This window comes from Eurypyga helias, unplaced genomic scaffold, assembly GCF_000690775.1.
Source record: "Eurypyga helias isolate BGI_N326 unplaced genomic scaffold, ASM69077v1 scaffold43868, whole genome shotgun sequence".
Taxonomy (NCBI): Eukaryota; Metazoa; Chordata; class Aves; order Eurypygiformes; family Eurypygidae; genus Eurypyga; species Eurypyga helias.
The window spans coordinates 11291-22819 of record NW_010265816.1 but is presented as its reverse complement, the minus strand read 5'-3'; the positions used below and the strand labels follow the sequence as shown (position 1 = coordinate 22819).

The window sequence follows — 11529 nt, the reverse complement described above, 5'->3', positions numbered from 1 at the left end:
ATACAGTCCCTTGTGAAAACGCCCCCCCAGCTTCCTTTTAGCCCCTTCAGGTACTGGAAGGGGCCATAAGGTCTCCCCGGCACCTTCTCTTCTCCAGGCTGAACAAGCCCAACTCTCTCAACCTGTCCCCATAGCAGAGGTGCTCCAGCCCTCTGACCATCTTCATGGCCTCCTCTGGACTCGCTCCAATCGGTCTGTATCCTTCTTACGTTGGGGGCTCCACAGCTGGACGCAGGATGCCAGGTGGGGTCTCACAAGAGGAGAGTAGAGTAGAGGGGGAGAATCATCTCTCTTGACCAGCAGTTTTATAGTAAAGCATCTTTTTTTTTTGCTTAAACTACACTAGGTTAGCAATCTGGAGCTGGTAGGGACTTCAGGATATCTGATTACCCTCTGCATGGAGATCAAGGAGGTCTCTAGATCTTCCCTGGTGGATACCTGATTCTGGTAAAAGGCAGCAGTAACAGGCATAATAAATCACCCTGTGTTTTCACACAGTGCCAAAAAAAAGCATTAGCAAGGTTTTGAAGTCACTTCACCTTGCAGACTGGCATTTGAGGAAATCTGATGTCTCTCCCTTCCCTCCCTTGAGTAGGAAATGTAAATGTGCAAAAGAAACTGACCATCTGAAAGAAAGCTGTGATTAAAAAGGGAGTGTCAAATAAACAGGGTTTTTTTTCTGTAGAACAAAAATGGGACTCTTGGGCAGCGGGCACGGTACTCTGTGACTCACACAGCTACTGTAAATAAGGGCAAAAGCGAGCAATTCTAAAACTATTTTCATTTCCACTTTCTAGCGGCAGAGCAGAAATATCTGGCAGCTTCTGTGTTGTATAAGTTGAGGAAGGGGGAACCAGTGATGGCTGAGTGGGGTCAGAGGGATGTTTCTCTAGTGGCTTTAAGCACACAGGCAGAAGCAGCTTCCCAGGGGAACGGGGCAGAGATGCTGCCATGCAGCATACTGCAGAGACTGCCCTCTCCTCCTTCTACCAGGTTATTAGTGTTCCATTCCCCTCTCTCCCTCCAGGACATACGTATTTCAGAGTAGCACTTCAGTTTGTTCTGTGTGATGTTTTTCTTCGCTGCGCAGTCGCAGCTTGGCATCCGCTGTACCCCGTCCCTCTTGTGAAGCAGAGGCTTAGCTTGGAAGGAACGGAGGGTGCATGCAGACCTGTGCCTGTGCCTGCCCGTGCTCTCTTCCTCGAGGAGTGGTGTGCACTTCCATGTGCTCCTCCTCAGATTGAAGGGGCAGCGAGCGTGAGCGCACCGGTCCTTTTCCACCTCCCCATGTGCCTGTGAGCATCACGGAGCGTGCACTGCAGGAACAGGAGAGCTATGGGGAAGAGCGACAGGGGCTGCTTGGTTTGAAGGAAGGTGCCAAGATCAGTCATCGGAGGTTGTGCAGGAACTTGGAGAACACAGGGCCCCTCTGCACGTGTGTGCAGGGGGTGGAGAGAATTAGGGGTCCCTATAGGCAGCAAAGAAAAATTGGCGTTGCAGAACAACGCTGAAAGGCCTCACTTTATGTGCTCTGATGAGGGGGTGTGCACCTGCTTCTTTCTCATCCTGCTCTGAAGCGGAAAAGCAGCTGGGAAGCTCTCTTCCTTCAGACACACACAGTCCAGTGACTTACAAAGTCTGGTTTTAGTTGTGGGGACCTAGGGGTTTTATGGAAAGCCACTGATCAGACGATGTTCTTCTGTGCCAGTGTGCTGCCTTGTCACCAAGACTTGAGGATTAACATGGTTTCTTCTCCACTGCAGGAGGGGGGGAAAAAAGCCCTTCTGTAGCGACTTTCTGTTCTGGAGTATCTCGAGTGCTTCAGCCACTGGGGCTGTGAATCCCCTCAGCCATCTGCTGGAGGAACAGCATCCGTGCTCGGTGTCGCAGGGCAGGCGCGTTCCCAGCGATTTCGGACAGGAAGCGCATAAGAACAATAACGTTTCCAACTGAAAGTGCGGAGAGAGGGCAGGCAGGATGTGATTTAAGTTGACTGGAATTTGGCCTTGACGCTAGAGAGAACGCTGGGTTTTCCGCAGCGCTGGCTGCTTTTCAGAAGTGCATGAGGTAAGCTGCGGGACTTGCCACAAATGAGTGACGAGGATTTGGCTGCACACCTCCTTTCAAGGTCACACCCCCCCCAACCCCTGCCCCCTTTTCTTTCTTCAAAAGCGGAAATACATGATGTCTCACAGCATCTGATGGAGGTGGGATGCCTGCAACCAAGACCACACCATCCTGAAACGGAGACACACAGTAATAAAATGTACACATCTATGTGTGCCCTTAAGGTTTTCGGCAGAACACCCTAGCGAGAAGGTTGTAAAATCAGGTTTTACTGGAAAGGTTCCTCAGTAGGTAACCGGTATCTAGTCCGTATTATGAAGTACCACATATCCCAGTAGTTCCACCAATAGTTCACATGGGTTCTGTCACACAGAAACTATTTCTTCTTAGCTTGTGACATCCTTCAGTCTTACTTTGGAGAAGTAATACTGACTGTTCTCACATAAGACTATAACTACTCTTGACTTGCGTCTATCCTGCTTTTGCAGGACACTTTCCTGCTTTGACAGGGTACCCCGTGGCTTTGACTGGGTTGTCGATTCGACCTGTTCCAGCATCTTAGACTTACAAATTTGATCCTGCCAGGAAAAAAATAGCTTCTTAGTGCCGTGGTGCAGCAGTCGGACTAGGGACCAGCATCAGCTTGCAGGGCAGTGCTTGTCAGCTACGGGGGAGAAGGAAAGAAAGCCCCTGAAATTTTAGCAAACCTAACTTGTGCAACAGTGCTGGGGGGACCAGGCCATGGTTTTCTGACTATGATCCCTTCAGTCAGCCTCGCTCGAGGTGCCCAGCAGTGCTGCCTGCCGCAGGGAGCCGCCTGACTGTCCCGGCTTAGTGCGCACCAAGAAGAGTTAGGGTGTTGGCAACCAGGATGGGAAAGGGGAAGACCTAAGCGGGAAGGAAAATCTGCTCGCCTGCAAAGACCTAACGTAATTTAATTTACTTCACAGTGAACTAAGTGCCAAATCAAAAGCATTGCAACTGCAAATAGTAGAAGATGGAAAGTTGGATAGTAAGTATTAAAACTGACTTATTTTGCATGATTGGCTTGCGAGCGTTGCTAAATGTTGATGTAAGTCCTCTCTTAGTTCTAGCTGGCTGGATAGCCATATAAGATACTCGGAGATTTCTGAACCTGCATTAAAGCGTAGGTGTCTTATGCTGACTTGTCCTGGAATTGAAATCGGGCACGCCTCAAGCGTGGCTCCAAGCAGCCCTGGGGAAGGGACATCAGCTGAAAATAGCCAGCCAGCCTTGTACAAACCAGACAGCACAGGCAAAATTTCTGACTGAAGCGTGTGGTTTTAAACTCCATAAGCTTGTCCTTAAATTTATGTCCTAGAGTTAAAATCCGTGGAAAATAGGGGAGTTCTGGTGCAGCGCTGATTGATCTGGGTTGAGTGCTGTCTGCGTATGCCATTACTTCCATCGGTAATCATGGACAGGAAAGAGAATAAATACACTGTTCACATGTTTCTGTCCTCCTCAGAGCTAAGGTTACAGAGAAGCCTTGAATTTCTTTGCAGACTGTCAACATCCTGAGTCTTCCATGTGCCGTTATCAGCCTTCTAAACTTTTAACGGATCCGCTGTGACCAATCTTGGTTTCAAGTTAGGCTTTCCAGCTCTTCCTGTGGCTGAAGGGGTGTTAATTCTAATTCCTTCCTTTTCAGGCCCCAGAGGCTGCCCAGCAATTACTGGGTATAGAACACACCAATTCTGATTATTTTGGATTAAATACAGAACATGGGGGCTGAAGCGTTTTTACTTCATTCTGTCGCTGCAGTTTGCAGTTAGCCTTCAGTGGCACGAAAACCCCTCCACTGAACTAGTGCATTTGGTTTGTTTGGAGAAGCATGTCCCGCCTGTGGGGGTAAGGGGTGGGTGGGTGCTGAGAGCAGGGAGCATGTTGAGGTGTTGGCATCAGCTTTGTGAACCTGCTCCAAGCACTTCACGACTTGGGCTTTACTGAAGTGGTGACACGACATCATAAATTCACCTATGCTGCATGTTGTTTGGCTGATACAGAGTTTTGCGGTAGCTATTCCACCTCTTGGATCCACTTGTTTGTTCCTTCTTATGTCAGGTTTCAGGGGTAAAACAAGCAAAAACCCAACCCCATTACTCTTTGACACTGAGCCATTTCTCTGTGTTTTAGTACTGTCAGTTACATTCAGCTTAGTTCAGGAAAAAGTTACAAAGTATTGGCCAAAGCTTTTCCTACCCAGTGATTTAAAAAAAATGTGCTTTTACTCACCATGTCCTGTGATAGTGGATGAAGGATGGGCCAATAATTTATGAGGTAACAATATTTTATATAAGCCATGGTTAAAAAGTAGTACAGCCAAGTGGACTGTGTTTGAATTTTGGGGTTGGGTTACTCTGTTTATTTTTATTTTTAATAATCTAGGTCTACAAAGTCATGCAATACTTTGCATATAATTAATGGAGGGATTGGGAAGTCAAATGTAGGCAGGTGCTTTAAAAAAAGTTCTCTGGTATTGGTGATATTTTTTTTATTTTTAACCAAAAAGTGGGATCTTTTTACAGTCAGCAAATGTATATTGTTTCTTGCGTAAAATTTAGTCTTGCCTAAGCATCTTTAATAATGGGTCTTTCAAACAATACCAGCAATGCTCCCCATCCTACTGAGGACGTAACTACCAGCCTGGTTTCTTGGGGATAAAGATCCCAACTGATTGCACTGACAGTTGTCTCACATACACCATCTTTGCTGTTCTTCTCCCAAAAATTTGAAAACTCCAAGTAGAATCGTATTAATGGGGAGAGAGCTGAGTAACATGAATATAGGGTAGATCTCCAGTTGTCTTTGAATTTACAGAAAGCTAGGATTTCATCTCTGAAATCACGCAGTAATTTTGCTAACGGTTTACTCCATTCTAGTGTAGCTAATAAAGTCAGGGGAGGAACAAGAGACCTGCCGAACTGGCACTCCAGTTCAAATTAAGAAAGAATATTCGTAATGATGTACCAGTTTACCAGGGATCCAGAGCATTCTCTGAAATGAAAGATGTGGGTAGCTGGTTATGGAGATTGTTCAAGAACCTAATAGTAGTATTTCTAAATGTTTTCTTTTCCCCTAAACGTTTTGCATGTGCGGGGAAAAATAATGGCCACAGATAGTGGCAAATGAGTAATGTGTCATGCCTCCATTCTTTCCCGTTGCACAGCATTAAGCCAGGCTGAAGAATAATTGTAAAAGGGAAGGCAAGTTCTGAAAACTACTGTAATTCCACCCCGTGGTGTAGAACCTGTTCTTGCAATTAGCTGCCTGTGTTCCTCCTCCTCCTTTCCCGTCCTCTTACCCTTAAACACGCTGACAGCTCGGATGTGCGCTGATTTTCTTGATCTGATTTCTCCTAGGTCCTTTATCCGCAAAGGTGACTGTACTTCTAGACTTGTTTAGGAAACAGCCCTCTGGCCAGCAAAGCTTTGCACTGAACAGCGGCGCCAGTGAGAGCAGCTCGGAGCCGGGGCCCAGGCTGGGATCCATTAATGCGGAGGTACTGCCGCCCACGGATGGTTTTACGGCGGATTTACAGCCAAGGCTTGCGCTGTGCTTTGGACTGTCACGCGCGGTGCGGCCTGTGGCTGAGCGAGAGTAGCGCGCTTGGGTTGCACGGTAACGCTTCACACGGTGCATGTGTCTAGCAAAGGAATTAGCTGTTTGGTTAGTGAAAAGGCTGAAGGAGCACTAGCTAGAAATGTTAGTGCCCCCCTTACTCTGACTGTGCACTAAGGTGAATTTTTCTGTGTTCCTAGTTCTCTTTTATAGAACCCAGTGAATTAAAGACGTGGCAAGTCTCTTCTCCAGTGCCAGCCGCTAAGATAGAAAAGGACCGCACTGTGATGCCCTGCGGGACTGTGGTCACTACTGTAACTGCTGTGAAGACCAAACCTCGTCTGGAAGGGAGATCGTCTCCGCTGAGCACAGGTGAGGAAGTCTGCTTCTCTGTGTTCACTCTTCGGGTTACCCGCGGGGAGCAGGAGAAGGTGGGGGGCAGTGGATGTAAGGAAAGGTGCTGTTGTCCAGACTTCTCTGATGCGTTGGGTTGGGGGGGGCATTCTTTGTGTTCCTCAGAATCAGGTTTCTAATTTTCATTTTTCTTGTTCTTACAAGTGGAATGGTTAATGCTCCTTTTAACACACCCTGCAAAGCTTTGTAGTAGAGCAATAATGCAGAAGAGCTTGGTTTTGGTAGGTGAGTTTCCACATGGCAAAAGTATCGGACTCTTGGAGCTGGTGACAGACCATCCTGTGCCTCCCAACCTTGATCTGTATTATCATCTCTAATGAGGATTGGTGTCATCTTGTGACAAAGGGTTTTTTTCAGCATGTTTTTCAGGAGTAAATTCTTCGGTTCTTCTTGGGATAAGTATGAAAGTAAAACCTCTAAACAGTCTTTGTGAGAAGTCTCACAAAGAGCTGCATTCTTTTGTTAAAGCAGATATTTTACTTAAGTGGGTGTTGTCTAGCATATTATAGTAAAATGTTGAAAAACAATGAATTCCTACACTTCACAGGTCTTTTCGGGTCAGATTACCATAAAGCATGCATTGAGAATGTGTATTAAACAACAACCTCAAACACTTATGATTTGGACGGACTCTAGCATTGGTATAATAAATTCTTAATATTTTCATAATAAACATCTTGAATAGTTTAAATAACAAAAAAAACTTGGTCCTCAGATTCTCCTGTGAAAACTCCAGTTAAAGTAAAGGTGATTGAAAAGGATTTCTCCATTCAAGCTATCCATTCTCATGGTGCTCCAGTCAGCAAAACGTTGTCATCTTCAGATACAGGTAATAGAAATGTTCAGTGAGAATACATCTCTCTCTGCTCCACGTGGGATTAGTGTAATCCTGTTAAAATAACAGCAAACCCAGATGGCTGCTGCTTTTCAGCAGGCACTGGGGTGTTTACGTTAGCAAGTACCGGGGTTAGGGGTGTAGCAGTCTTGCGATAGAAGTTTAATTGGTGATTTAAATTACTAATTTTCAATAAATAGCAATGAGCTGTGGTTTGAAGAGGAGAGGTGACTGCAGAAAAGCCAGGCTGTCTCTTGTTTTACTTTTGAATGCAAGATTTCTCCTTTATAAAGACACGGGAGACACTGCACCAAACAAAACCCCTGTGAAACTTCCCTCTAAGGCCATTGTGAAGTCCTCCCCTGTCTGGAGGGAAGGCAGGACTCTGGACTGATATAAAGAGGATTGAATTCTCTTCCTGGCCCTGCCACTGGGCTTTTTTTTTGTGCCAGTGCAAATACCCAATCTTGCTGTGCCCGTTTGTCCACCTTCTTAAGCCACCTGGCTGAATACGGCTATGTGTCTTCAGAGTGTCGGGCGGCATTGATAAGAACTTTAATTATAAATTCACTTGGACTGTATTCAACCTGATTTTGACTCTGAGGCATTTTACATTTTGAGTTGCAATTCTGACTCTTCAGCGTATTTTTCAGTCCTTTGTGTGGTCCCCACTCGATTTTCCAGTAGCTCTGGAGGCAGCAGTGATGAAAGATGTGACCCAGTGTAGCCGCAAGTGGCGCGTGATGCAGAGTTCATTTTTCTTTGTAGAGATTTGAGTGGGGATGGGTGGATCCGGAGGTGATGTGGACTGCTCCTGGAACAGTCAGAAGGCTTGCTGGGAGGTAGAAATGTATTGGCCAAAAGGGGGAAATCTGGGGAGGAGCGTGAACCAGTAACCGTTGCCTAAGAAACCCTCTGATACCGTCAAGCAGCGTGGCATTACTAAGCCAGTTTGGGAAATGGTAAGGTAGTGCTAGACTTCTGAGTTGACTCTTGTCACTGTTTATGGCATTAAAGATACAAAGCACTTGGAAAACTCATCTGAAGACACAGCTTGGAGCACGTTGATACAGACTGTTGTTGTGGGAGCGCAGGGGAATTTCTGTGGCATGTTTATACAGTGCAGCAGGAAGAATTACTCATTAGAACAAAAATTTAATCCAAATGAAAGGAAAAAAATACGAAGAGGAGCTTTTGGTATGGCAGTAACTTAGGTGGTAGTTGTTACAAACATCGTGCCACAATAGCAACAAGCACTATGGAAAAGATGCTGCGGCTGTGCCACGGCTCTAACTGATGACAGCAGTAAGAATTAGTAAGTACCACTGATGCTGTCCTGGATGTTCTCAGCTGTTCCTGAAGGCTTTGGCTAGGGAGACAGAAAAGCAGAGGTTTATAACGAGTGTGCAGACATGTGTGGGCGAGCATACCCCTTGTACACATGTACTCGTAAGTTCCAAAAGTCTCCGAGTCACTTGGTGCTGCATAATTGTTCAGGCCTTGTCTTTTATTGCATTCATGTCATGTTGACAAAAGACACTGCTCAGTTTAATTAACACTGGTACTATTCCTGCCTGTATTCTTTTGCTGGCAAATCTCTTACTAGAAAGACAATCAAATATGGGGATTTTTGTTTTGTTAGCTTTGTGAGCCTTGGTTGTTCCTAACCTTGATGGATTCGATCCATGTGATTTGCTGTGCCCCACGTACTTGCATACTAGATGCCGGGAATGCCCATGCTTAAAAATAAACTTGTGTTGGTCACTAAGGAGCATTTTATGAAGCAGGTTTTGTACTCCTGTGTACTGTTTGGTGGAGAAAAGGGCGTGCATTTTACAGGGTTTGGAGGCAGCTGATAAAGAGCAGAGTGACTGGCACTTTGCCTTCCCCATCCTGTCACAGTGCCATCGCCAAGCTGGAAACGCCGAGCAAGGATGTCTGGAAAAAGAGCAGAATAGGAATACCTGAGGAAGCAGTAGCAACGTGCCAGCCTTGTGCCGTGTTAGAGCTAGGCCTCTGCGTGACTGTGGTCACGGATGCTCTACCCACCGTTGCTGGGGTACAGTCACCGTGGTGCAGCGGTGCATTGAAATAACGGGAGGTTTTGCCTGGGCTTCCAGCTCCTCCTGTGTGCTCAGGGCAAGAGTTTGTATATGCAGCTTAGGTACCTTTTCTCGAAAGAATGGGTAACAGAAGGGAAAACCAAGACTCCGTGGCTGGGTGGTGAATTGGAAGACGTTCTGGTATGCCTGGTGTTCATACTGGTTTTACTAATTTCTCTGACTTTTAAGCCAAGGACAAACTCTTCCTCTCTTTGCTCTGTTTTTCCCTGTTTTTTTTCTTCCCTCTGAAATAATGCTTTCTTTTCAGAACTGCTGGTACTGAATGGCACCGATCCTGTGGCAGAAGCAGCCATTCGGCAGTTAAGTGAGTCTGCAAAGCAGAAGCTGAAGTCTCCTAGAAAGAAAAGCACCATTATCATATCAGGAGTGTCCAAGGTAGAGCAGAAAGCAACACTTGTATTTAATGCTTAGCACTGTAACGCGCTCCCCCGCGTGCGCCGTTAGCATCTCTTGGCTGCCTCCCATTCAGCAGTTTCTGCTCATCCAGCTCTGTGAGCCGGTTCGTTCTAGTAGCCATTTCAAGTTAAGCCAAATCAGAGTGGGATTGTTGGGGAGGGTGTTGGTTTTTGGCTGTTAGTTTTGACAGCCTGACTAAAAATGCATCCTTGGATGGTCATGGGCTGATTAGGGATTTGGGAAAACCAATTTAGGTGAGAACAGAGGATAATTAGCCCTTCTCTGTGTTCTGCCCATGGAGGGAAGGTACACAGAAAAAGTATGAAAGGTCTTCCTGTTCTTTCCAGAGTTGTTAAAACAAAACCCTCTGAAAAACCTCCTAGTCCTTTGGTCTGTGTTCCAGAGGGAGAGCAAACAGAGACTGTTTCTCACATGGTACACAGCATTCCTCCAGACTTTCCTCATCCACAGCCCTAGTCTGTGCCCCCGCCTGATGCTTGGTGCCTGCCCGTAGTCCTTTCCCTGTAGGCTGCTGCCGTATGGACGTCTGCTGTCGAGTCTCGCTGTTAGGCACAGGTTGCGTTTCATCTGGGTGAAAGCTGAGTCAGTGGATGTGGGTCCCCTCACTAGTACTGTTTTGTGCTGAGGAGGGGGAATGAGGAGTGGGAATGGGGAATGGCAGCACAGCTGCCACAGTGCTGGATGTATCAGCTTGGGAAGTGGCACTGGGACTGTGTGGATTTGTATTTAGCCGATAGAGATGCCATGAAGGATCCTTCTACAAGATGAAGCACTTTGATGTTTAGTTCTTAAGAAGGCCAAAAGATTATTGTCTACGTATGGTGGTACTTCATTACAGCGGCACATGTAGGAAAGAAACTTGCAGTGGGGCCGGGGATAGGTGGGAGGCATGTGTCGAAATATTTTTTTTTCCAGTCCTTTGATGTTAACAGCATTATTAAAACTTGGGTAGATGCTCCTCTGTGTTACTGGAGCTAAGGAATCCTCACAGTGGCTTTCTGATAGCCCTGAGCAATACAAGTAAAAATATAAAGAACAGAACTTTTGCAGGGAGGCTTGATTTTTTTCCAGCAGAGTGGCTTGTGTCAGTGTTGTCTTTTATTTTCGCTGGGCAGACCTCTTTATCTCAGGACAGTGAAGCTGCACTGATGATGGACTATGCTGCAGCCATGGACAACTCCTGCAAAGAAGCGGACCCGCCCACTGTGGAGGAAGCTGTTGCAAAAGTCGCCTCCGAGGACAAGCTATCGCTAGGTGCTTCAGAAACGGCACCTGACACTGACCCACAGCAAAGTGCCCGTAAGGCTTGGGATTTGGAGAACGGCAGCCAACAGTGGGACACCAACACCCTCTTAGACCAGACCTGTGAAGAAATATCTGGGAGCTCGTTAAGCGTTTCAGAAACGGGGAGTGTGAAAAAATCTAAAGGTACGTACGTCATCCTTACCTCTGCTTTAGTGAACGACTGTGTTCTCTGTTGGCAGTATCATGCGACGCTGTTGTAGCTCATCCTCTCTTACTGATTTTTGTCCTTAAACTTGTGACTGTGGTGTTGGTGAAAGCTGTCTTACTAGCAGCCATGAAGAGTGCAGTCCCCTGGCTCTCGGAGCCAGGTCAGCCTCGCTTACACTCCCCTCCATCAGGGAACAGAAGGGGTCACCCACGGAAGTTAAAGGGCAGCTCGCTACGCCCAACTCAGTTATCTGGGAGAGAATTAACTAGCCGAATTAACTAGTTCATTCCTCAGTGAAAACTAGGTTCTCGTAAGCGAGGACTTGTGCTGTATTAGCAGCCCCACTACTGGCATGAAAATGGCAGGCTCCCACGGTTGCTTTCTGATGCGTTCCTCCTCCGCATCTCTGAGCACAGGAGTCCCCTGCCCTCATTAACACGAGTGTTCAGGAAGCACCACGGCTGAGCCAGATGTACACTCGCTCTTAATCGCCTTGTGAACTGTTTCTCCCTTTTCACTGGTTCCATTAGTACGTAGTTTGCTAAAGAAAATTGGAATAAAGGGTAATTTAAATAAGGGGTCAGATCATTTTGCTTACGTAGTTACAGTGGATAGCTGTGGTTTGACAATGCCTTGGG

At 46.5% G+C, this 11529-nt stretch overlaps 1 protein-coding gene across 1 annotated transcript in view; it reads left to right on the top strand.

Moving 5' to 3' along the window:
* Positions 1 to 11529, top strand: part of C2CD2 (C2 calcium-dependent domain containing 2) — a 35095-nt gene that overhangs the window by 18789 nt on the left and 4777 nt on the right. Inside the window, exons 8-13 of the mRNA XM_010156867.1 lie at positions 3018 to 3079; positions 5451 to 5590; positions 5850 to 6021; positions 6779 to 6892; positions 9269 to 9396; positions 10554 to 10866. Coding sequence (XP_010155169.1) covers positions 3018 to 3079; positions 5451 to 5590; positions 5850 to 6021; positions 6779 to 6892; positions 9269 to 9396; positions 10554 to 10866 — 929 coding nt within the window. The remainder of the gene's footprint in view (positions 1 to 3017; positions 3080 to 5450; positions 5591 to 5849; positions 6022 to 6778; positions 6893 to 9268; positions 9397 to 10553; positions 10867 to 11529) is intronic.